Source organism: Cervus elaphus, chromosome 18 (assembly GCF_910594005.1).
Source record: "Cervus elaphus chromosome 18, mCerEla1.1, whole genome shotgun sequence".
NCBI classification, from domain to species: domain Eukaryota; kingdom Metazoa; phylum Chordata; class Mammalia; order Artiodactyla; family Cervidae; genus Cervus; species Cervus elaphus.
Window position 1 is genome coordinate 121,756,086 of NC_057832.1, and position 23,651 is coordinate 121,779,736.

The window sequence follows — 23,651 nt, forward strand, 5'->3', positions numbered from 1 at the left end:
GCATGGACGCAAACTTAGGAAGGTGTGCCCTTAACCCCCAGGGACCTGGCCTCTGCTGTCCATGCTGATGACCCCTCCATGGGGCCGGGCTCCCAGAGCCCCGAGGAGCACGTGGTAACCAAGGCTTGGTTCTCTTTGATTCTCAGCTAACACACGGCCTCCTTGTGTCTCTACCCACTGCAGGTCCTGGGGTCCCCACGGTGACCGTGCACAACACGACCGATAAGAAAAGTAAGTTGCTCTTTGGTCTTGTCTTAAATCTCTCTGCAACGTGGGAGGGGGAAGCGGAAAGGCTTCGAGCGGTGATCCAGGTGTAGATTCTGTTTGGAGGCTGCGATGGTCGTCTTCTGGCAGCTCCGGATGAACCCGTATCCCCAGTACTGGTTAGATGTGATGGACGTGAATATCTCCCAGCCAGTGAGGGCCCACAGGCCTGCAGGTGCCAAGGCCCGGAGGCCGCCTGGGGTGAGCCGGCCTTGTCTGCGACCCCCTAGGCAGAGCCCCACCCGAGGCAGAGCCCTGGGCCTCATTGACGTGCACAGCCAGTGCTGGGCTCTCCAGCTGGGCCTGCCAAGCCCTCCCGGCTCTGAGAGCCCCCCATCACAGGCCAAGGCTCCATGGACACCTCCAGCCCATCTGCTTCTGTGGGTCCAGGGGCACCTCCCTGGCATAGGGGTCTTCATGTCCAGGCCACTGCAGCGGTGGAGCTTTCCAGAGACTCTCAAGGACCCACACACCTTGGGGTGACATGTTGTGCACATGTATGTTCACATGAAATGGTGGGTGCAGGCAGCCAGCAGGAGAGCTCAGAAGTAAGGAGCCCTCGACCTCGGTCACCCCCTGTCTTGGCCTTCCTCTGCCCTAATCCCTCGGTAGTCTGGGCCTCCATTCCCCCCAATCTGCCCCCCTTCCTGGTGCCAGCACCCCCGCTGCACCAGCCCTGGCTGGACCCTGCTCAGCACCCTCCCTCATACAGCCCCACCTCACAGCGGTTCCTTTAATTCTCTCGGCAAGGGACTGCTGCTGTCTCGATGGCAGGGTTTCAGGGACCAGGGAGAGTTGGTTAGGGGGAAAGTTTCAAAAAGGAGATGGCCAGCAGCACATTTAGACAGAAATCCAAAATTAAAGATCAATAACAATGAAATCAAAAGTAAATAACTAAATCATTTAAGTGCAAAGGAAAAAAAGCCAGAAAATGGATGTGAGAGTGGATGGATACAGAGTCCATTCCGTATATATATTCGTGGGTGGGCTCCATGCCAGATGCTGACACTGCAGGAAGAGTTGGGGGGGCCACCTGGAAAATAAGACCCGGAGGTCACAGTTCCCGATAGCCCATCAGAGCTGAAGCGTGGAGTCCCACCTCTATGCACTGCGGTGGGGAGTCTGCGGGGGGTTTTTTCCTGGGTGTTTAATTCCTGACTCATTTGAAAAGACCATGATGCTGGGAAGGATTGAGGGTGGGAGGAGAAGGGGACGACAGAGGATAAGATGGTTGGATGGCATCACCGACTCAATGGACATGAGTTTGAGTAAGCTCTGGGAGTTGGTGATGGACAGGGAGGCCTGGCGTGCTGCAGATCATGGGGTCACCAAGAGTCGGACATGACTGAGCGGCTGAACTGAACTGAACTAATTCCTAACGGGTCTCAGGTCAGCTCCAGAGCCTCCCATCCCAACATGTCCCTGCTGTGTTGGCACAGAACACAGTGCCCCCGGGTTTGGGTCTGTCTGTTGAACTGGGCAGGCTGTCCCCAGGCGGGGGTGGGGCTCCCCCTGTCCAAGACGCGGGGGGCTTAGGGGGCCCATCAAAGCCTCCTGGCACCTCTGCCGAAGCCCACATGATGTGCCTGCCCCACCCAAGGCTGCACCGTGACCACCTTCCAGAACTAGGGCGGGTCTGGGGCCCGGAGTAGAGGTGATGGTGACTGACCTGGGCCGGCATCACAGAGCCGGCCTCGAGCCGGAGCTGCAGATTCTCTGCATGTTTTATCCCATCTTCTCCCCCCACCGCCCGGGAGGCAGGCACTCCTGTTACCCCAGAATTGAGGAGGAAACCCGAGGCAGAGGAGCACACCTGACGTGCGCCCAGCCAGAGAGCACTGGTCCCTCCTCGAGCAGGCAGCAGGGGCACAGCCCGGCCCCCAGCTCTGACAGCGCTGACCAGTGCAGCCTTTGGCCAGTGTGGCCGGGGGGCTCCTCAGGCCCAGCGGCTCGGTCCTGCATCCACCCTGAGACAGGCCAGGCCAGGCAGGCCACTCCCCACCAAGCCCGCATACCCCGGCCTCTGAGCCGGCTGGGCGACCACAGCCTCATCCTCTCCCTGCCCCAGAGACAGAGGTCCTTGCGCTGCAGTGAACCCTGCTCAGCCTCTGTGCAGTTGCGGGGGAGCTCCGAGAAGGAGGGAGATCCTGGGGGAGGGTTCTGCGGTCAGCAGGACTGAGCCCTTGAACTGCACCCCAAATACCTAATCCCCATTGGCACCACTCACCATTTTTTACATAATCGAGTGACCACCTAATATCACGGGCTGGCCTGCCTGCAGCTTCCTGAACAGTCCTGGGCGCCAGCCTCACAGCAGCTCACCCGAGGTCACACGGGCAGGCCGGGCCAGACCTTGGTTCACATGAGCCCAAGCACAAGGTCGTGACCTTGGGGCTCGCTCCTGTCACCGGGGGCTAAGGCCTTCGTTCTGCTGTCACCCGAGTGACCTGCTCACAGCCACAGCCTCCCCGACGGTCCCTCCAACACCCGCCCCGGTTAGCCTGACGCAGCACTGGGTCCCTGTGGTCTGTGAGCCCCAAGCAGAGCCCAGGGCCGCCCCACTCGTCTGGAAGGAGGTTCCGACCTGCGTGCAGATGGGAGACAGAGCGTGGGGGCCACCTGCCCGCAGCCCAGCAGCCCGAGGGCGAGTCTTTGGAGACGCTGTGGGGAGCCTGGACAGCCAGCCTGTGGCCTGCGTTGTGCGACAGCCCCAGGCAGACAGGCCATGGCAGGCAGGGCCCCGGAAGGTCCCGCCTGTCTCTGAAGGCAGCAGCCATTTCCTGGTTTCCTGACCCGCTCTGGAACTTGCTATTACTGTTTCAGAATTCTTTGCCTTCCCCCTCCTCTGCCCCTTGACCCCAGAGCCACCCTGGGACTATCTGATTTCTTTCACTTTATAAAATCTTCTTTACAAACAGCGGCTGCGGTGTCACAGATGTGACTCTGAATTATTTAGAAGCTGTTTCCTGAAGAGCGTAATTGTGGTCAGGGCTGGAGCACACTCGTTAGGTGCTGGGTGTTCAGGCCACTCAGGCACTGGGGCGGCGGAGCCGACACAGCCGTGTAAATAGACGCTTTGAGGTGAGCGTGAGGGGTGTGAGCTCGGGGAGGGGGTGCGATCCAGGTGCAGAGGACCACCAGCTCCCCTGTTGCCCTCAACACAGCCCAGCCCGGGTCCCGAGCGCCTGCAGGTGGGTACAGCGTGGTCTGCCCTGACGGCGCCCACGGCATCGTGACCGCTGCTCCTGGACCCGAGTTCCTGGGCTGCCGGGCACGGCGTCTGCCCCAGAACTCCTGGCCAGCGTCTCTCCCTCCTGCTCCCTTCAGTCGGGTTGTTATAAAGAAGCAAAGCCCGCTCGCGTGGCGGGTGGGGTCACAGCAGCTCTTGTTTGAGGCCATCCCAGCCAGCGGCTATCTGGTGCCAGTCCACGTGCTCCCTCGGTCCTCTGCCTGGTGGCCACCCCACCCTCCCCACCTTCCTCCGAGTGACCACACAGGGGCGTCAGCTGTGCCATCAGGCATGTCAGGAGCCAGGACAATGGGGAGATGTCCTCCGGAGGGGTCGGCACGAGTGCGCCTGGCCCCATCAAGCCCAAAGTTGTCCCCAGGACTCTGGAGGGCGGTGGGTTGGAGGCTCCGTGTCCACCGCTACTGCGTTCTCAGTGAGAACAGAGTTGACTGGGTGGGGGCCACACGTGGCCCCTCATCGTGCCAGTGCTATAGACACACTCCATCACCCTGCCTCCGCGTCGCTTACAGTCTGACTGGAGAGAAAGAGGCACAGCAAACCGTGTGACCACCTTTAGGATCGCATCTTTGCCGCACTGGGCTTGAGCCTCACATCCCCGGGTGGGCGGGCCGCCTCTGGGATGCCGCGGTCACTGACGCTATGGGGACAGCTGCCTAAGACACACCAGGAAAGGCCCGGGCTACAGGAGGCCTGGAAATCCAGGCGGGTGGCCAGACCCTGGCAACGGGGGAGCACTGCCCAGACTAAGCGGCCTCTGTGCCAGCCCCACCCTCCTGCCGCCGGCAGCAACCCGAGACGGGGCGGGCAGCACTTCCCTCCTCCAGCCCAGCAGCTCGCTGGCTGCCATTCGACACTGGTCACTCAGGCCCCCAAATGCAGCCAAGTGGCGATTCCACCAATGGCCTGAGCCAACTGGGTCCCGGAACAGCCATGGCCACACGGCGCCTGCACGCGGGGGCCCAGCTGGGAGGCAGCCCTTGTGAGCCACCCGGCTTCCAGCAGGCTCACCATGTCCAGATCTGATAATAGCTAATTCCGTCAAATATTAGAGGGGCTCACATTTAATTAAGGAGCGGCCATTTGTCTGCTCCTGACGGCAGGTCCCCATGGCCCCCACGTCAAAAGAGACTCCTCGGGGAACAAGCCCATCTTTTCTTATTTCCTCCACCGAGCCCCTGCCCTCTTTGAATGCAATTATGGGAACAAATAAAATGGCTTAACTCAACTCCCCGGTGGGACAGCCAGCTCTCTGCTGATAAAACCGGTTGTGTGGGCAATCATTAAATGAGAAATCTAATATTTAACTAAATTTAATAGTCTGTTGCCGTGGTGCCTTTCTGTGAAGGGTGGGATTTTAATACAGAGGTACTAGCTATTCACACGCCGTCTGCCGAGGCCGTGTGCCATCAGAACGCCGTGTGCAGTTAGAGCACCGGGGGCTCCCTCTCGAAGCCGTGGCTCCCAGGTCCCGGAACCAACCAGAAGCTCCGTGTTCTGGTGGCAAGTCTGTGTTCTCCTTAGCTCCACGCGAGCCTCACTCGTAGGCTGTGCGTCAGCCTGAGCACAAAGCTTTTTCAAGCTTAGCTGGTGTCAGCAGTGTCAAATCCTCGTGCAGATGCGTGGAGAGAAGGTGACAACCAGCCCTGAGAGGCTGCCCCAGGTCTCCTGCCTGGTGATGTCTGCCCATCCAGGCCGCCTCCCCCCCACCCCCGGAGCTTCGTCCAGCCCCCAGAAGTGGGAGCTCGGAGCTGCTTCTCTGACAGCAAAGGACCCATTCCTGCTCTTGTCCCCAAGGACGCTCCTTCTGTGTTCCTGCTGATCCCCTGTCTTCATGCGTGTCCTCTGGTCTGACCCACAGCCCCACCCGCACCCCCAAGCCCCTTAGCTGCCTCCTCCCAGGCTTCCCTTAAGCAGACACAGAGGTCCAGATCACAGGCTGGAGGGCTGAGGCTTCTAGAAGCCCCTGTGAGGTCCGTGCTCCAGCTCCTACCATAAGCTTGGGTTTGGGTAGCATCAGTGAAACTAGAAGATGCTTGTTCCTTGGAAGAAAAGCTGTGACAGACCTAGACAGAGTGTTAAAAAGCAGAGACATCACTTTGCCCACAAAGGTCCGTATAGTCAAAGTTATGGTTTCTCCACTAGTCACCTATGGATGGGAGAGTGGGACCACAAAGAAGGCTGAGTGCCAAAGAACTGATGCTTTCAAATGGTGGTGCTAGAGAAGACTCTTGGAGTTCCTTGCACAAAGGAGATCAAACCAGTCAATTTTAAAGGAAATCAACCCTGAATATTCACTGGAAGGACTGATGCTGAAGCTCCAATACTTTGGCCACCTGATGTGAAGAGCTGACCCATTGGAAAAGACCCCGGTGCTGGAGAAGATTGAAGGCAGGAAGAGAAGGAGATGACAGAGGATGAGATCGTCAGATGGCATCACCAACTCAATGGACATGAACTTGAGCAAACTCTGGGAAATAGTGAAGGACAGAGAAGCCTGACGTGCTGTAATCATGGGGCTGCAAAGAGTCAGGCACAACTGAGCGACTGAACAACAAAGAATTTCCTCAGTTCCCAAAATTAAATAGTAACTTGGGTGTTCATTAGCCTTTCAAGCACTGTCAACTTTTAAATCAGTTGGATTAAAATGTGCTTTTGTTTTGTTTTGCTTGGTGTGGGAAGCAGGGGTTAATGGGCCTTGAATGCTTCGACTCTTACCACCAAGAGATCTGAACACCAGGACCCTCAGAGCCCCATGGGGTTTCGGAAACCCCCAGGGGGACCACTCAGTCCTTTCCACGTGGGAAAAGGAAGAAAGACTTGGGCCAAAACCCAGGCTCGGCCACCGTGAAGATGCATCACGTCCCGGGCGTGAGTCAAATTTCCACAGGCCAGTCGATTCCTGTTACTGGAAACTTGTGTGTCTTGTCCCTGGGATGGGCCTGAGCCCCAACACCCGGCGTGGGATGGGGCAGCCAGGCCTGTGACCGAGTCTCTGAGAGCTGGTGTAGTGTGGACCTGGAGGGGGGGCCTGAGATTGACGGTGGGCGCTTCTCGCGGGGGAGGTGACCTTTGACCTGATGGAGGGGAGGGGTTGGGGTCACAGAACAGCACGTGCGAAGGTGCGGAGGCAGCAGAGAATGTGGGAAATGACGTCATTTCCATTGTCTGGTGGGGCTCCCTCCCGAGCGTCCTGCCCTGAGAGTGTGGCTAGACATGGAGGGGAAATAGTTAATACCTCGTAAACCGGCTCCTCTGTGGGTCCAGAACGCCGTGTTAAAGGGCCGAGGCCGTTTGGACTCAGGGAAAACGGCTGCTGTCTGCTCTGTTAGGACCGTGGGGCGATCTCGCCACACTGAGGTCGGGGGTCCCCTCCCTCACATGTCTGCAGGAGTGCGAGGTGGAGAGCGTGCCACCTCCGGGCTGGGTCTCCAGGCCCCCGAGCTGAGGTCACGTCTGCCAGGACCTCCGGGCTTCACAGGCGGTGCAGGTGGTAAAGAGCCCACCTGCCAGTGCAGGAGACGTTAGAGGTGCGGGTCCGATCCCTGGGTGGGGAAGATGCCCTGGAGGAGGACATGGCAACCCGCTCCAGTACTCTTGCCTGGAGAGTCCCATGGACAGAGGAGCCTGGCGGGCTGCAGTCCACGGGGTCAGAGTCAGATGTGACTGAGGGACTAAGCAGACACACACGCACTGTTTGGCCTCCATGTGCCAGCACAGCCCTTGTGGACACACCTTTTCTTTCTCACTTTCTACGAAGGACAGCACTTCTTGCCTGCCGGACGGTGGGGTCCAGCCTCACAATTTTTAATGTTCCATGTATTTGAGAGTTAGTTTCACCATTTCTCCCCTCACCTTGTCACCAAAGCTAAATATCCAAATATGTGCTCAACAAACTCATGAAGCACCTCTGTCTTGTTTCTTGGCTTGTCACCAGCCCTGGGAACTTTCGGTCGCCTCTGCCCCCGAGGAAGTGCGGGGGTCCTGCTCAGGGTGGTCCCCGTGGCTGCACAGATAGAACACTCAGTGCTGGGGGTCCTAAGTGCTGGGGGTCCTAAGTGCTGGCTCACCTGCCTGGCCTGTTGTTCTTAAAAGCAGTTATCAGCATGCTTGTGAGATTAGGTTCTTCTTTAAAAGGTTCACACCCATTTCCAAGTGACTTGTCTACCCAAAGGTCACGCCCCTTGAAGATAAAATTTCCTTTCAAATGAACCACGAGTTGTCTCCAGGTAAGGTTGGGGGGAGAGAGGAGGAAATAAGTCACGTGTCAGATGGAGAAGTTGGAGGAGGGCCAGTTCTGCAGGGGCTGGAACAAGGGGGCTTTTGTGGGGACAGGGTCCCTGACAAGGCCTTCGTGAGCTGGCACAATGTAAGGATCTCAGAGCAGCCCCTGAGGTGCAGGGAAGGGTGCAGCCACCACTCGGGCCTGGAGGGAGACGGGCCGGTCCCCCTGCAGTGGGACTCACATGGCTGCGTGACCACCTCAAATGAGTGTCTCCAGAGCCAGGCCACCTATGGCTAAGGCAAGAAAGCCAAGTCCGTCCTCCTCTCCTGGACAAAGTGGCAAAGGTCACCTCCAGCTCCTATCCTCTCTTCCGGTGTATTATTGCAACCACTCCATTTGGAAACCACTTGCCTTGACAGACGTGATGTCAATTCCCCAAAAAACCAGCAATCTTGAGACCAGTCACCCCCCCCCAAATGATTCCTGTGTGTGAGAAATGCTGTGGAGAGTGAGTGTCGGGGCCAGGGGCGCCGGGCACCATGGAGGAACCCAGTGCCTGCCCAGAGCCCCCGAGCTGACCTAGACTCACCCCTGTCCTGTGACCCGAGCTTGGGATCTGATGTCTGCGGCTCTTGGCTCCTGCCATGGATGCATGATCCTGTCCTCCAACGTAGGAGTCAGGAGGCCCATGAAACCCCAGGGCATCTGTGAGTGGGGACTGAATCTGAATGCATCGTTGTTCTCTCTCTGTTTCAGAAATGTTTGACCTAGAGACAAACGAGCACGTTCAGAAAGCCATAAGTGACCGGCAGATGCCCAAAGTGGAGTACAGGAAAATCGAGACTGAGGACTACAGTGAGTGCTTCGGGGAAAGCCGCCGCTGCTAACCCTAGCCACAACTGCTGTGCCGGCGGGAGGGCGGGGAAGGGTCAGTCGCCCCCAGAGTGGGCCCCAACTGCCCCCTCACCAGCCAGGGCAACCCAAGGGAAGCCGACTGTGTTCACAGTCAAGACGCTCGCTCTATGCCAGACAGAAATAAAGCGGAGCAGTGATTTCTGTCCCCCGGAGGCCGACAGTTTAGACGTGGTCCCAGATAGAAATTCTCTCCCTGGTGGGGAGCAGGGCCTGGACGCCACCCAGGGCAGAGGCCCCCCCGGACGTTCCTTTTCTGTGCCACTGATGCCCTTACTGCTTGTCATCTCGACTCTCCGCATCACTCACGGGCTGAGGGGCGTCCTCGCAGCTGGAGACCCACAGCGAGGGGCGGTTGGTGGTCGGGGCGGCCGGAGACCATCAGCGCCCTTCCTTGGCCTGTGCCCTCCCTCTGAACTGTCCGTTCAGTCCTTCAGTGAGCTTCCATAAGCACTTGTTCTGCAGCAGGCACCCCAAGAGCCCCAGGGCCCGGCTGGATGGGACCTGAGCTCCAGGTGGGAAGGGGGTCCTGGCAGTTTCATCACCTCTGCACATGGTGCCCCGCTCATGTGGCCCAGGGCCCCACTGCCCACTGGGCGTCCGCCCCGGGGAACCTCCAGTCCCACCAGCACGGTGTCCCTCCATGCTGTCCTGCCGTTGGGGATGGCACCCTTAGTGTGTGGACTGGTTTCAGGTCATTTAGACTGCAAACCTCGAAGTCATTTTTGAGTCACCCATCCAGGTACCATCTGCATCGTCTCTGAGGTCTTGGGAGCTAACTTGGAAGATCACCAGGGATGGATGGGAAAGAGTGATGCCTGAATGCAGGCCCTGGGGTGGTGGAGGGAGGGTGACCAGAGCCTGTGTGTGTCTCCCCAGACGGCACCTGGGAGCTCCTCATCGTCTGCCCTGTCCCTTCAGTCGGGCAGCGGCTCGCCACTGGGACCCGTGAGCCCTGGGGTCTTGTTAAGCATCCCTGTCAGAGGGCACCTGGCCGCCTGCTGGCCTGCGAGCCCCTGAGGGCAGGATCTGAGGCTTTGCCCACAGAGCACAGTCCAGCCCCTGCCCCAGACTGCACATCCCATGAAGCCAAGTCCTTCAGAGCAGGAAGGTGGGGCCCAGGGGCTCCAGGGAGAGCAGGAAAGGGGACTGGGGTCCCATGGAGCTTTCTAGGAAGGCAGGCTCTGAAGGGGCTCCTGGAGTCTCTTTCAGTGGGCAGAGAAGAAGGGGGCGTCCATCCAGGGAGGAATCTTGGTGGAGTGAGGAGGCTGACGGGTGATTCCAGCCTCAGGGCTGTCCCCACGCGGGGCCTCACCCCCCATCTCCTTCACCCGTGTCTTGTTCTTGGGCTCACAGAGTCACATGGTGCTGGAAGCTTCCTAATCATTGCTGGAGGTGCAGGGGGTGAGAGGTGCAGGCGGAGATACAGGGGGGAGAGGTGCAGGGGAGATACGGGAGGAGAGGTGCGGGGGAGATACGGGGGGAGAGGTGCGGGGGAGATACGGGGGGAGAGGTGCGGGGGGAGATACAAGGGGGAGAGGTGCGGGGGGAGATACAAGGGGGAGAGGTGCAGGGAGATACAGGGGGGAGAGGTGCAGGGGAGATACGGGGGGAGAGGTGCGGGGGAGATACAAGGGGGAGAGGTGCAGGGAGATACAAGGGGGAGAGGTGCAGGGAGATACAGGGGGGAGAGGTGCAGGGAGATACAGGGGGGAGAGGTGCGGGGGAGATACGGGGGGGAGAGGTGCGGGGGGAGATACAAGGGGGAGAGGTGCAGGGAGATACAGGGGGGAGAGGTGCAGGGGAGATACAGGGGGAGAGGTGCAGGGGAGATACAGGGGGGAGAGGTGCAGGGGAGATACAGGGGGGAGAGGTGCGGGGAGATACAAGGGGGAGAGGTGCAGGGAGATACAAGGGGGAGAGGTGCAGGGAGATACAGGGGGGAGAGGTGCAGGGGAGATACGGGAGGAGAGGTGCGGGGGAGATACGGGGGGGAGAGGTGCAGGGAGATACAAGGGGGAGAGGTGCGGGGGAGATACGGGAGGAGAGGTGCGGGGGAGATACGGGAGGAGAGGTGCCGGGGGAGATACAAGGGGGAGAGGTGCAGGGAGATACAAGGGGGAGAGGTGCGGGGAGATACAAGGGGGAGAGGTGCGGGGAGATACAAGGGGGAGAGGTGCGGGGGGAGATACAAGGGGGAGAGGTGCAGGGAGATACAAGGGGGAGAGGTGCGGGGGGAGATACAAGGGGGAGAGGTGCAGGGAGATACAAGGGGGAGAGGTGCGGGGGGAGATACAAGGGGGAGAGGTGCAGGGAGATACAGGGGGGAGAGGTGCAGGGAGATACAAGGGGGAGAGGTGCGGGGGGAGATACAAGGGGGAGAGGTGTGGGGGGAGATACAGCAGGGAGAGGTGCAGGGGAGATACGGGAGGAGAGGTGCGGGGGAGATACGGGAGGAGAGGTGCCGGGGGAGATACAAGGGGGAGAGGTGCCGGGGGAGATACAAGGGGGAGAGGTGCAGGGAGATACAGGGGGGAGAGGTGCAGGGAGATACAAGGGGGAGAGGTGCGGGGGGAGATACAAGGGGGAGAGGTGCGGGGGGAGATACAAGGGGGAGAGGTGCAGGGAGATACAGGGGGGAGAGGTGCAGGGGAGATACGGGGGGAGAGGTGCGGGGGAGATACAAGGGGGAGAGGTGCAGGGAGATACAAGGGGGAGAGGTGCAGGGAGATACAGGGGGGAGAGGTGCAGGGAGATACAGGGGGGAGAGGTGCGGGGGAGATACAAGGGGGAGAGGTGCAGGGAGATACAAGGGGGAGAGGTGCAGGGAGATACAAGGGGGAGAGGTGCAGGGAGATACAGGGGGGAGAGGTGCAGGGGAGATACGGGGGGGAGAGGTGCGGGGGAGATACAAGGGGGAGAGGTGCAGGGAGATACAGGGGGGAGAGGTGCAGGGGAGATACGGGAGGAGAGGTGCGGGGGAGATACGGGGGGGAGAGGTGCAGGGAGATACAAGGGGGAGAGGTGCGGGGGAGATACGGGAGGAGAGGTGCGGGGGAGATACGGGAGGAGAGGTGCCGGGGGAGATACAAGGGGGAGAGGTGCAGGGAGATACAAGGGGGAGAGGTGCAGGGAGATACAAGGGGGAGAGGTGCGGGGAGATACAAGGGGGAGAGGTGCGGGGGGAGATACAAGGGGGAGAGGTGCAGGGAGATACAAGGGGGAGAGGTGCGGGGGGAGATACAAGGGGGAGAGGTGCAGGGAGATACAAGGGGGAGAGGTGCGGGGGGAGATACAAGGGGGAGAGGTGTGGGGGGAGATACAGCAGGGAGAGGTGCAGGGGAGATACGGGAGGAGAGGTGCGGGGGAGATACGGGAGGAGAGGTGCCGGGGGAGATACAAGGGGGAGAGGTGCCGGGGGAGATACAAGGGGGAGAGGTGCAGGGAGATACAGGGGGGAGAGGTGCAGGGAGATACAAGGGGGAGAGGTGCGGGGGGAGATACAAGGGGGAGAGGTGCAGGGAGATACAGGGGGGAGAGGTGCAGGGAGATACAAGGGGGAGAGGTGCGGGGGGAGATACAAGGGGGAGAGGTGTGGGGGGAGATACAGCAGGGAGAGGTGCAGGGGAGATACGGGAGGAGAGGTGCGGGGGAGATACGGGAGGAGAGGTGCCGGGGGAGATACAAGGGGGAGAGGTGCGGGGGGAGATACAAGGGGGAGAGGTGCAGGGAGATACAGGGGGGAGAGGTGCAGGGAGATACAGGGGGGAGAGGTGCGGGGGGAGATACAAGGGGGAGAGGTGTGGGGGGAGATACAGCGGGGAGAGGTGCAGGGGAGATACGGGAGGAGAGGTGCGGGGGAGATACGGGAGGAGAGGTGCCGGGGGAGATACAAGGGGGAGAGGTGCGGGGGGAGATACAAGGGGGAGAGGTGCAGGGAGATACAGGGGGGAGAGGTGCGGGGGAGATACGGGGGGAGAGGTGCGGGGGAGATACAAGGGGGAGAGGTGCAGGGAGATACAAGGGGGAGAGGTGCAGGGAGATACAGGGGGGAGAGGTGCGGGGGAGATACGGGGGGAGAGGTGCGGGGGAGATACGGGGGGAGAGGTGCGGGGGGAGATACAGCGGGGAGAGGTTCGAGGGGAGATGGGGGGAGAGGTGTGAGGAGATACAGGGGGGAGAGGTGCGGGGAATACAAGGGGGAGAGGTGCGGGGGTTGCTGAGCTGTAACAGGGACCCCTCCCCGGGCCCGTGGGCACCACTGGTTGCTCTGGCCCCCGCGTGCTCAGTGTTTCGGGGGCTGATGGAGAAGAAGCCAACCCAGGAGGAGTGTGAGTGGAGGCTGTGGTCACGCCCGGCTGGGACATCTCTGCGCACCAGGCCAGGGCCACCCCACCATCTCTCCGGGCCTGAATTTCCCTCAATGTCCCTGAAATGCTCGCAGATACCGGCAGGACACACTCAGCTCTGGAGGCACAGGCAGCTTTGCGTGTCCAGGGGGCATGTCCAGTCCCGAGCGGGAGAGGGGCCATCAGTTAGAAAGAGGGGACAGGGCAGTGGGGCTGCCCACAGATGCCGTCATCAGGGTGCGGGGAACCACAGAACAGAAAGCGAGCGGCAGGACGGGCAGGAGTCCAGTCTGAAAACGAGGCTCCTGAGACCCCAGGAGTCGAGGCTCTAACAGGAGGAGAAGAGACGTGGGGCAGCCCCCCACGGGGTCTGTGCACGGTTCACGGGGACGGGGCAGGCACCCCCGCGTGGAACGGGCCTGAAACCTGCCCCCACTGCCCTGAAGCCTGTACGCAGGTCCTGTCTGCCTCCCCCGCCCTGCCTAGCTATAAAGAGAGAACTGACTCTGACAGCTCAGGCTGGAGCCTCCGTATCTCCAGGAAGGGGGCAAAGGGAAGTCTAGGCTGCCCCCGGGGAGGGCGTCCGTGGCTGGTCCAAACTGTCGTACAGCACCTGTCACTCAGGACAGACCTAGGTTCACAGGAGCCCTCTAGTTAACTGGGTATCCGTCTTCCTGCTCTCCTTTTGTAAGGAAGAACCAAGGCAAACACACAGGATGACTTTAGGTTGATGGAGGGATGGAGGGGTGGAGAGTTGGAGGCAAGGCTGGGTGGAAGGGTGGATGAATACGCAGGCAGGAGACCTCCATAGGTCTGCCCCACGCCGCTGCCTCCATCTCTCATGCAGACCTCAGGCAGGCCCCATCACGTGCAGGGCCCAAGCAGAATGAAAACAGGAGGCTTATGATGATGACAGGGCTTCTGGTCCAGCAGGACGGCACAGGTTGCACCCTCTGAAGCCCGGCCAGCCTCCACGCTCAGACCTCAGCCTCCTGCCCTGCCCCATCCCTCCTCTCAGCCAGTTTTCTCTAAGTCTGTAATCTGGAGGCCAGATCTCATTCCTTGTCTAGACACCCCGCCCTCATCTCCTAGCCCAGGCCCTCCTCCTCCTCCTTCCAGGCGGGCTCGTGGGCTCCCACAGGAACGTTTCCCACACCGCAGAGCCCTGAGCGGTGCTTGCCACCCCCTCCTCCAAAAACGCAGAGAAGGGGCTTGAGAAACAAAGAGCCAGACCCCCGCCTCCACAGGCCGCCCGAGGTTTCCTCCAGGGCGAGGCTTTTCCTCGCAGGTGCTCAGAGATGAAGACAAGAGAGGGGGCACAGCGTGTGCGGGCTGGCGTCCACACGTCACCCCCTGGGGTCCTAGCAAACCTGAGCGCTGTCGCCCCACCCGCCTATTTTTATTTTGTCTGTCACTGAATGCTCCTGGAGGCTAAGGCTGTCCTCAGGGAAGCTGCCCACCTCCAGGAACGCTCTCCGAATGTATTCTGCTGCTGGTGGCCAAAGCCTGCCTGTGGGCTTATCAGTGGCAGAAAGCAGCCCAGACCATGTTTTATGGATATTTCAGTGATAAAGTCCCCGGGTCCCTGGGCCATTGATCTAATTTGCAAGCCATTAACATTCAGCCGGAATCAGTAATGAGACCCGGGTTAGTGCCTGCTGCTGAGCCAACCCTCCAGCCTACGGTGTATCTATTGGTATAATGACTGTGAGCAGGGAAAGATGCCCATTTCAGTTGAGTTGCGATCTGGGCTGTAGTTAACATCAATGAACAATCTCTAACTGGGGCAGGAAGGTTCGTTTGAGGGGAGGACAGAGACAGCAGTGAGGGACATGCTCCTCTCCCTCCCTGAACGCATCCTGGTGGCCAGGGACCACATCTGAAGGGCCTTGGCTGCAGGACCTGTGGCCGCACCACCCACGGCCGCACCGGCTCCCTCCCGCTGATTCCTCGGGCACCAAGGCCTGCCCAGCTCCAGCCCATGAACAGTGAGGACCCCACCCCCCAGCTCCAGCCTCTTCCTCCGGGCTCTGCCCCTGCCTCACCACCCGCTCCCCGCCAAGTCTCTGCCTCCCCGCATCCCCACCACTCACCCAGTGTCCATCCCCACTTACCTGTTTATTGCAGGAGCCCCTCGTGACAGAGAGCGCACGCTCCCTTGGGGGCTCATTTCCCCCTGCCTGGAATTCTGTTGTTAGCGAGCGCTCAACGCACAGTGGGCCAGGCATTTCTGTCTGTCCCCAGGTTCCTCTGCACAAGATTTCCTTTAAGTGTCAGATGGAGAAAAGTGTTGGTCACTCAGTCATGTCTGACTTTTGGCGACTCCACGGACTAGCCCGCCGGGTTCCTCTGTCTGGGGGATTCTCCAGGCAAGAAGACTGGAGTGGGGTGCCAGTCTCTTCTCCGGGGGATCTTCCCCACCCAGGGATCAAACCCAGATCTCCTGTATTACAAGCAGATTTTTTACCATCTGAGCCACAGGGAAGCCCTCAGTTGAAGAAACTCAGCCTCAAGGAGACTGACTGGGCGCTTTGTCCAAGTCCAGAGGGAGCTGAAGTCACCCTGTCTGTGGAGGGCCGGCCTGGCCCCTGCGAGGGCCCGTCTCCCAGGCCCCTGGGGGCCCATCCCGCCCCTTCCTTCCTGGCCCCTAACGCGCGGCCCTGTGTTCTGTTTCTGCCTAGACCTGCCCGTTCAGATCCTCAAGCCAGCGACCTTCACCGACACTGCCCACTACCCCTTGCTCCTCGTGGTGTAAGTATCCCAGGGGAAAGGGCCAAACTCTCAAGAAGGTGGGAAGGGGAGCCCAATCCCACTGCAAACTACAATCAGAAAGCAATTTGAGCCCCTTGTCTGTAACTACTGGTGAGCCCGGATGTTAAAGGAAAGCAGAGCCCGGTCGGCCTCGGGGGACTGGCAACATGGAACGCAGGGGCTGAGTCACATCCCGTGGGTCCTGCTGCGGTGGCCACTCAGCGGCCCAGGGACGGCGGGAAAGCTGACTGGGAGTCTGACCTCTCTGGGCAGGGCCCGGGGCCCCCAGGAAACGAGATGGGCCTGCTGGCAGGGGGCTCGCAGGGGCCAGTAGCGCCTCCTGCACAACCCAGGCAGGCTTAAACACCGAGTGTCCCCCCACAGGACGGTTTCAGATCTGCCCCCTGCTAACTGGCAAGCCTCTGGTTCAGATTTCGAGAACCCCTTTCAGAGCCTTGCAAGCCCCTCTGATGGTGTTGTGTCCTGACTCGGGCTCCTGCCCCAGTGTGCACGGAGCCGTGGGGCGAGGGAGACTCTGGGAAGAAAGGGCCAGGGCGGGCCTGCACTGGGGCTGCCCCAGGGCCCCAGGGAAGTCAGCACCCAGGAAGGCGCCCAGAGCCCAAGAGCTCTGTGCATTACCCCTGGCGCCCAGCCAGGCCCTCAGTGACAAGACTGCACCCGAAGACGCCCGGCTGGACACACGGTCCTGCCCAGCTCGTCACTGACACACTCTCCTCACTGTCTGGACACTTTGCCAGCAACCAGACACACATACACATATACGGACACACACACATACACATATACACAGACATATACATCTACACAGACACAATACATATACACAGACACACATACACAGATACACACAGAGACACGTATACACAGACATACACATATACACAGACACATACATACAGACATACACATATACACAGACACAATACATATACACAGACACATATACACAGATACACACAGAGACACATATACACAGACACACATACACATATATACGGACACACACACACACACACAGACATACACATATACACAGACACAATACATGTACACAGACACATATATACAGACACACATACACACATATACAGACACACACACATACACATATACACAGACATACACATATACACAGACACAATACTTATACACAGACACATATATACAGACATACACATACACAGACAGACACACACAAACACATATATACAGACATACATACACACATGTATACACAGACACACACATACGCATATACATGGACATACACATTCATACACATATATACAGACATACACAGACACAGACACACACAGACACATATACATGGACATACACATTCATACACATATATACAGACATACATATACACAGAGACACATATATACAGACATACATACACACATATACACAGACACACATACACATATACAGACATACATACACAAACATATACACAGACACACACATACACATATACATGGACATACACATATATGGAGATACACACTCATATACAGACATCCACATATACACAGACACACACATACACATATACATGGACATACACATTCATACACATATATACAGACATATACACACATACACATATATACAAACATACACATACACACAGACACACATATACACATATATATGGACTTACACACATACACATATACACAGACATATACACAGACACACACAGACACATATATACAGACATACACATACACAGACAGACACACACAGACTCATATATACAGACATACACATACACAGACAAACACACACAGACACATATATACAGACATACACATACACAGACAGACACATACAGACAGACATACACATACACAGACAGACACACACAGACACATGTATACAGACATAACAGCACACAAATGGACATGACACACAACAGCACATGCACACCCACATGTTCACACACACACACACCAGTACACATAGCACATACACACACAGCACATGCACACCCATGGGATTCTCCAGGCAGGAATCCTGGAGCGGAGGAAGGAATGCCATTTCCTTCTCCGGGGGTCTTCCCGACCCAGGGATGGAGCCCGGGGCTCCTGCACTGCAGGCAGACTCTTTACTGTCTGAGCCGCCCAGTTGGCCCCTGACTCCCTCACACCAGGGGCCGCGGGAAAGAGCACCACAGTGTGGTCACTCATGTGATGGGGACCGAGGGGCAGCCTGGGAACCCGCCCGGGAAGGACGGGAGAGGCGGGCCATAGTGGGGGGCCAAGCAGGAGGGGAAGGGGAGGACGTTTGGAACCAGGCGTGGGGGCGGGCCCCGCCCCAGGAGAGCACCCCCAGGCTCTCGAGTCTGTGGGACCAGTCACTGCACCCCCGCCCCCTGCCCCCGGCCGTGTGCCCAGGCCTGGCCTGTCTCTTCCAGGGACGGCACCCCGGGGAGCCAGAGTGTGGCCGAGAAGTTTGCGGTGACCTGGGAGACGGTGATGGTGAGCAGTCACGGGGCTGTGGTGGTCAAGTGCGACGGCCGCGGCAGCGGCTTCCAAGGCACCAGGCTGCTGCACGAGGTGAGGCGGAGGCTGGGCTCGCTGGAGGAGAAGGACCAGATGGAGGCCGTGCGGTGAGCACCCAGCGGCGCCGGTGGGGCGGGGAGGGGGCCGCGTCTCTGCCTGGGCTGCGTCCTGGTCCTGCTTCCTGGCGGTGCACACCTTGGAGTCTCTGGTGATTCCGCAGTGAATTCCTGCTAGCGATATGCTCCCAAAGGCCAGGGTCCTGGTCATCACGGCTGGTGGCCTGTCCGCTTTGCCAACTGCAACAAGGTGCAGAGACCGTGACGAGGGTCTTTGTGGGTTCCCAGTGCTGTGGTCGTGGACCTTGGCCACGGGTCATGGGGGGGAGGGCAGGGAAGGGGAGAGAGAAGGTGACCCATGTAGCCAGTCACCTCCTTCCTGAGAAAGGACCTCTCTGAATGTGTAGCAGGCAGGTCGGAAGCCCCACTCCACATGTTTTGTGGCTCTCCCATGTCCAGCTCACGGAAGCAGGGCTGGTAGAGTCTCCAGGGACAGAAGGGGCTGAAGAGCAAAGGCATTGACTGGGTGTTACTGTCGCCCTGGAATGAGAGCCGTCAGGGACCTGTGCCGCTCATGGGCCTGTGGCCATGTCAGCCAAGGTGAGGTCTTCCCAGTTTACCGCACACGTGGCAGACTTCACGTGGGAGAGGCATGAGACGCACGGACTCAGGTGCTGCAGGAACAGGAAGGGCGTGGGCACGGCGGTCATCCTCCTTGTGATCCGGGTGCACGATGCTGGACCCTGGGCCTTGGAGAGTGTCATGTAGCGCCCAGGTGGATCAGCATTTGCTGACTAAAGGGCCATAAGACAGTGTGACATCCCAGCCCATGAGTCATCACGACTGTGCTCTGGAGGTTTAAAAGATTTCGTTGTACTGACTTTTCAGAACGTTTTCTCTCTTGTTTTTAGAAAAATTGATGGCATGTGATGTGTGCATACATGTGGTGTGTACATACATGTGATGTGTACTCAGTAAGTATTAAGTGGATGAAACCATGAGTGAGTGAGTGAATGGCACCCTCTCCTCAAGGGAGTTGTGAGCTGGTGAAGAGAGACAGGCCATGCGGCCAGACCTACACATGCTACAGGCAGAAAATAGGAGCAGGAGAGATGGCTGAGGACCCAAGAGTCTGGGAAGGTGCATCCGTCACCATACTTTTGCCTGAAAATCAACAGCACACGCAAACACACAGCATCAAACGTGCTTAACTGACACAGCACTGTATTGGCTCTGGAGTCCAGACGGACGTCAGGCATCAGGTCCATTGGTTGGAGACCCGGTGGTGAGGGTCTGCCTAGGCCTGGCTCCCTCCAGCTCTCATCTCAGCCAAGCACTGAGCACCCCTGAAGCCCTGCTCCTCCTGCTCACAGGATGGCTGCCAGAGCACCTGCCTTCAGTGCATTGATCCACTTACAGAAACTTTCAGAAGGGAAGGGAGGAACCTCCCCGGGAGCCCAGAACCAATCACCCACGAGAGCAGTGGGGCAGCCCGCCCCCCCCCCCCCCCCGCCACTCCCAAGACCCAGAGAGCTGGGCGGAGGAAGGAAGGGTGAGTGAAGCTCGGCCAGTAGGGGAGGAGGAGGAGCAGATGGTGCCCGGTCGGCACCGGGGCTGCAGTGTCACCGGGGGGGAAGTGTGAGGGCCCAGGCTGGGCTCTGGGGAGGAGGGGTATGACAGGGTGACGGCGGAGCCCCCCTCCCCGAGCCCCCCTCTGCCTGTCCTTCCCCCTGCCTCCTGTCCTCACCTTTCCTGGTCTGACCCCCCTCCAAAGCCCAGAGGCCCCAGCGGAGGACGCAGCGTCCTTCAGGCACCCCGCCGGCCGGCTTGGCTAACCTGGTCGCCCCTTCTGAGCAGAGACAGAGGGCGCACGGCTGTTTCACACCCACGGTGTTTCCAAAAATAAAGGATTGATCGGCCATCTGTTCAAAAACAGGGCAGAACTGGTTCCAGGAAAATAATAGTAAAATAGAAAAATTGGCCAACTCTTAAGCCAGTGAGGCTTTGGGGGTCAGGAGCACAAGCCACGCCAGCCACGCAGACCTCAGGAGGCTGCGCCCCACGCGCCTGGAGCCGAGGGGAACTTTCTCAGCTCTCCTAGGTCTGGGTCTGTGTTCTCATTAGAGAGACATAGCCCGGTTTAAGGAACCATGAGGCCAGCCCCCCGCTCTCACTCCCCAGGGCTCCCCGCCCCTGGTCCGGGAGCCCAGCGGGTCTCTCCTTCCATGGAGGAGGAGCCGGGCATGTGAACAGGCGCTCGGGGCACCAGGGGGGAGCACAGCCTTGCCCGCAGGGGCTCCTGCAAGGAGATGGCTTCCGGCCAGGACCTCACCCCAAAGGATTAATAAATAAGGACGTGTCCGCAGGAAATGAGAGGTGCACATCCCACACGGGAAATGCTGTGAGCGAAGGTCGAGGTGATGCAGGGGTGCATCAGTTCAGCCCCTCGCCCACCGTAAGCACCACGCGGCGTGTAGGCTGGGGACGCGGGGAGGGGTGGGCAGCAGGACTGGGCGCCTCCCCGCCCATCCTCCGCGCTGCCGCCTGCTCCCCAAGCAGCAGAGTCCCCACAGAGGGTTTTCAGCCAGGAGGTGGCAAAGTCACCTTCATCTTCAGAACAGAGATCCTGGTAGTAGTGCAGCAAATTTTCTGGGAGAGAGTCCTGGCAGGAAACATTCAAACAAGGAGATTTAAGGAGAGAGGAATAACCGAAAGCTATGACAAACCCAGACAGTGTATTAAAAAGCAAAGACATCATTTTGCCAACAAAGGTCAAATGGTCTTTCCAGTAGTCATGTACAGATGGGAGAGTTGGACCAAAAAGAAGGCTGAGTGCTACAGTAATTGATGCTTTTGAATTGTGGTGCTGCAGAAGACTCTTGAGAGTCCCTTGGACTGCAAGGAGAGCCAACCAGTCCATCCTAAAGGAGATCAGTCCTGAATATTCACTGGAAGGACGGATGCTGAAGCTGAAACTCCGACACCCTGGCTATGTGATGCAAAGAGCCGACGCATTGGAAAAGACCCTGATGCTGGGAAAGATTGAAGGCAAAAGGAGAAGGGGGTGACAGACGATGATATGATTAGATAGCATCACCAATTCAATGGACGTGAACTTGGGCAAACTCTGGGAGATGGTGAGGAACAGAGAGACAGACGTGGACACATCAGGAATGTGGACTGGGCCATGCGTCCTGCATCACTCACAATGTTCTGCTGCCCCCCACACACATACGCAGGGCAGGACAAACTTAGCAACACGTCTCTCCCACCAGCCCCTTGTTCTTGCCTTGTCGAATCTCTGGCTGCAAGGTTCCCCAGCTCCAAAAGTGCTGGGAGCAGCTCTGTGGTCCGTGACGCCTGCGTCAGCATGGGTCCTCGGGAAGCGGTGCCTGGACACGCTCAGACGTACGGGAGGCATATTTGTGCAGGACGCAGGCTGGAGCACAGCGGGGCAGAGCCCTCCCACCATGGGGGTCTGACCCAGGGAAGGACAGAAAGAAGGAGGAATTGGCTTCCAGGGGCATCTGGGCCCTGAGCATCTCTGCCAGGCTCATGGGGGCCAGCGGGGGCCCCACCCCGGCCACTGGTGGGGACAGCCTGAGATGGCGTGGACATGGGGAAGGCTGAAAGACGTGAGCACAGACGCTCCAGGGTGTCAGCCCACCACCCCGAGATGTGCCTCTGGAGGCCGGAGTCTCTTCCCTCCTCACACGGGGCCTCTGCAGACCCTGGGGTGGAGCTGAGCGCTGCACCTGCTCCTTCGTGAAGGACGCCCTGCCCTGTGCTGCACCTGAGAGCGTCTGGGAGGTGAAACGTGCTCCCGGAGCCCAAACCACACTCCTCCGTCTGGAGGCTCCACCGTTCCCCCAGAAACAACCAGTACATGGAACTGCCCGGGTAATTAGTGGACATAGACGTGGTGCAGTGGTGAAGTATCTGCCTGCCAATGCAGAAGATGCAAGAGAGACGGGTTCGATCCCCAGATGGGGAAGATCCCCTGGAGAAGGAAATGACAGACCACTCCAGTACTCTTGCCTGGAGAATCCCACGATCAGAGGAGCCTGGCGGGCTACAGTCCGTGGGATCGCAGAATTGGACACAACTGAGCAACTGAGCACACGTAGCAAGAAGATCATAAAAATATTCGAGATTGGAGAACACTGTTTCCCCCAGAAATCCCCTGAGCACTTTGTGGGTGAGGATCACGACCATGACTCGTGGCTTCAGCTCAGGAAGTGACCCTCCAGGTAAAGTCGCTGCCAGGCCGGTCACCAGAGATCGGAGGCTGCCTGTGGATGTGCACTCAGGGCTGAGAACAAAAGTCTGAGATAGTTTATGAACTGGAATGGAGCCAAGACCCCAGCACCAAGGCCCCTTGGGGTGGACACCATGGTCACATGGTCCCAGCACCTGTGGTCTGGACATCTGGCCATGCAGCAGAACCCCGCGGGGACCGGTGGGCCCTTTGACCAGATGTTCCTCGAGCCCCATCAGCGTCAGGGATTGGGGTCACGAGGAGAGAATTCAGAAACTTGGAGATGTGTCTTCAGTGGTTCCATTGTGTGGGCGTGGCCACCGTGCTTTGAAGGTCAACCTAGGCTGTGTGCGTGTTTGTGCGCGTGTGCACGCGTGTGTGCGTGTGTGTGAGACCTGAAGTCTGCCAGGCTGTCCTATGGCACCTGCACCATGTTTTAAACAAGCCAAGGTGTTAAGTGTTGCGTCTCCTAGGGCTAGGAACCAGGATCGGGTGTGGGCAGGGCTGTGTTCCCTCTAACGCCTGGCGGGGAGGGTCCTGCCTGCTCTTCCCGCTCCCGTGGATGCTGGCAATCTTCGGCTTGCAGATCCATCCCTGCGATCCTGGGTCTTCACGGGCTGTGTCCTCCCGAGGTCTCTGTCTTGTCTCCTCTTAGAAGGACACCAGTCACTCTAGTGTGACCTCATCCTAACTTACTCATTACATTGGCAGTGGGCCCTATTGACTGGTGTGGTCCCACACTGAGGTTTAGGGGGTTAAAAATCCAACATATTTTGCAGAATTCAACCCATAACAAATGCATAAATCAACCACACCAGTTCCCTTGCCGTTCACCTGACCCTCCCACCAGCCCTGCTTCGCAGAGGCAGCCACCCTCGACCCCCTCACCCCCTTCATTAAGTGTTTGCTTCCACCTTTCTGAACATGGCTGTCATGACGTCACGATTTCTCATCACTTGACTTCCGGTTGTCACAGGTGAGGACCATCATTCTCCCAGGCCTGTTACATCAGCTGCCTGGTTAGATCAGACATCAGAGGCGCAGGATCACTGTGTAAA

General features: G+C 58.6%; 1 protein-coding gene across 7 annotated transcripts in view; it reads left to right on the forward strand.

Moving 5' to 3' along the window:
• DPP6 (dipeptidyl peptidase like 6) overlaps positions 1-23,651 on the forward strand; it is a 1,045,929-nt gene that overhangs the window by 1,009,272 nt on the left and 13,006 nt on the right. For all 7 annotated transcript variants that reach the window (XR_006334937.1, XM_043872438.1, XM_043872440.1 and 4 more), the window contains exons 17-20: positions 184-231; positions 8,493-8,591; positions 15,679-15,748; positions 18,192-18,386. Coding sequence is in view for 6 of the 7 variants with exons in the window: in XM_043872438.1 (XP_043728373.1) it covers positions 184-231; positions 8,493-8,591; positions 15,679-15,748; positions 18,192-18,386 (412 nt within the window). In the remaining variant the exon portion in view is untranslated. The remainder of the gene's footprint in view (positions 1-183; positions 232-8,492; positions 8,592-15,678; positions 15,749-18,191; positions 18,387-23,651) is intronic.